A 2,668-nucleotide genomic window follows, 5' to 3' on the forward strand; every position below is an offset into this window, starting at 1 on the left:
AGTTTCAGAATAATATGATTAATATTTTAGAGCAATGGTTTCGACCTTTTTAATCTGGCGGTACCCTTTCTCTTTTTCACAGCAACAGACCTTTTTTGGTGGCACCTTTGCAAAACCAAACTGGTCAAAAGAACCTTCTCCACCTCTTCTCTTCCTCACCTTTACCCGTGAACAGACAGGGTCGGCGTTTTTTGTCAGCCTCTCAATCAGCCCAAGGGTGATCGCACAGCAACAGACTTTTTTTGGTGGCACCTTTGCAAACCCTCGCCTTTACCCGTGAACAGACAGGGTCGGCGTTTTTTGTCAGCCTCTCAATCAGCCCAAGGGTGATCGCAGTGGGCTGAGTTTTGGTTTGGGCTACAAAAATTTTACGAATGGATGCCCTTCGCACACACTACCTTGGCTATTTCTTTATCAAGGGAAATTTCTGGCTATTCTCCCTGTTTAAAGTCCCAAAGTCCAATTAACTAAAATTTATTCATTGACTCATTGTCTGTTTAGTTGATAAATAACAGACATTCAAAGGTGTTTTTCCCAAGTGGATATCTAACTTCTCAGAAATACATGACGTGATAAATTCTAAGAATTATACATAAGTAGAAAGTACAATCACACCTACATTAATCAACCTAGGTATTGATTGAACGATTTTTCTAATGTAGTCGCGCCGAAAAAACCTTCAAACTGTAAATTCGTGTTAATATAAGGCCGGGCGGCACTTTGAGCTCTTGACGTTCGCGCGCCTCCCCGCACGAAATATTATATTAAAAAAAGCCAGTCTAGTTAGCTTGGTTGGTAGAGCGTCGGCCTTGTAACCGCTAGGCCTCAGGTTCAATTCCCGCCTGGGACGGATTTTATCCTGATGGAGAAAAAAAATATCGAGGCACACATGGAATGTAGTATAGTTGGAAAACACTGTTCTCAAAAAAAAAAAAAAAAAAAAAAAAAAAAAAAACCCCCGGGCGCAAGTGTTTGTTAAAATCGACAGAATGCTTTTCTCATGAACATATAGGTTAGGAGTGAAAACAAGACCCAAATGGGGCTCAACCACTTTTTTTTTTCTTCGCTGATAAAGGAAGTTCGAAACACGCTGGTTTCAATAGAAATGCTTAAAATTTCATTTGAGGCTTCCTAAGAGGAGAAAATAAATCTTCGTTTGAAATTTTCGAATTTTGAAACGCACAAAATTTTCGCGGGCAGCCATTTTTTCGTGATGACGTCAAGCATGCGAGGTCGTAAACCATGGCTGCTTCAACGTTATTTTTTTGCGACCTTTGAGCGACATTTTAGGAGATTTAGAGACCGTTTTGGACGTTTTTGAGTGCGTCAATGCACTTTTTGAGTACTTTTACATCGGAATAGGACTCTATCTCGAAAAAAATTGTCATTTGGTTGAGCCCCATTGTGTTTCGCGGGCAGCCATTTTTTCGTGATGACGTCAGTTCATGCGAGGTCGTAAACCATGGCTGCTTCAACGTTATTTTTTTGCGACCTTTCAGCGACATTTTAGGGGATTTAGGGACCGTTTCGGATGTTTTTGAGTGCGCCAATGCACTTTTTGGGTACTTTTACATCGGAATAGGACTCTATCTCGAAAAAAATTGTCATTTGGTTGACCCCCTATAATTTTCGCGGGCAGCCATTTTTTCGTGATGACGTCAGTTCATGCGACCTCGCATGAACTGACGTAAACCATGGCTGCTTCAACGTTATTTTTTTTGCGACCTTTGAGCGACATTTAAGGCGATTTAGGGACCGTTTTGGATGTTTTTGAGTGCGCCAATGCACTTTTTGGGTACTTTTACATCGGAATAGGACTATATCTCGAAAAAAATTGCTATTTGGTTGAGCCCCTATAATTTTCGCGGGCAGCCATTTTTTCGTGATGACGTCAGTTCATGCGACCTCGCATGAACTGACGTAAACCATGGCTGCTTCAACGTTATTTTTTTGCGACCTTTCAGCGACATTTTAGGGGATTTAGGGACCGTTTTGGATGTTTTGGGTGCGCCAATGCACTTTTTGGGTACTTTTACATCGGAATAGGACTATATCTCGAAAAAAATTGCTATTTGGTTGAGCCCCTATAATTTTCGCGGGCAGCCATTTTTTCGTGATGACGTCAGTTCATGCGACCTCGCATGAACTGACGTAAACCATGGCTGCTTCAACGTTATTTTTTTGCGACCTTTCAGCGACATTTTAGGGGATTTAGGGACCGTTTTGGATGTTTTGGGTGCGCCAATGCACTTTTTGGGTACTTTTACATCGGAATAGGACTCTACCTCGAAAAAAATTGTCATTTGGTTGAGCCCCATTATCTAACCACTGTTAATGCATAATTTGTATTTCCCAGGTTAACTTCAACGATAGACTAGTCCTAGGTAACAATGCATATTATCATGTGATCAGTAAGGAAGTATATGGAACACTGAGGACAGTACTGCAAGTGACACGAGATCTGTGGGCTGTGGTGCCTGTGTATAATAAACATCTACATTGTGAGTACTTTGTGAAATAAATTTGCCATTACACTGTAGTCTTGGTCATGCGAGACGGTATCTCTACAGTGTACTGGCATCTTCATTACTAAAATAAATAATAAGTACTCTTTTTTTTTTTTTTTTTTAAAAAAAGAGGTTTGACAGGGGGAACTTAAACTGTTATG

At 40.7% G+C, this 2,668-nt stretch overlaps 1 protein-coding gene across 1 annotated transcript in view; it reads right to left on the minus strand.

The window, feature by feature from the left end:
* Positions 1-2,529: 2,529 nt before the first annotated feature.
* Positions 2,530-2,668, minus strand: part of LOC103512563 (N-acetyl-D-glucosamine kinase) — an 8,102-nt gene continuing 7,963 nt past the window's right edge. Inside the window, exon 5 of the mRNA XM_017445456.2 lies at positions 2,530-2,534. Coding sequence (XP_017300945.1) covers positions 2,530-2,534 — 5 coding nt within the window. The remainder of the gene's footprint in view (positions 2,535-2,668) is intronic.

This window comes from Diaphorina citri, unplaced genomic scaffold, assembly GCF_000475195.1.
Source record: "Diaphorina citri unplaced genomic scaffold, Diaci psyllid genome assembly version 1.1 scaffold852, whole genome shotgun sequence".
Taxonomy (NCBI): domain Eukaryota; kingdom Metazoa; phylum Arthropoda; class Insecta; order Hemiptera; family Psyllidae; genus Diaphorina; species Diaphorina citri.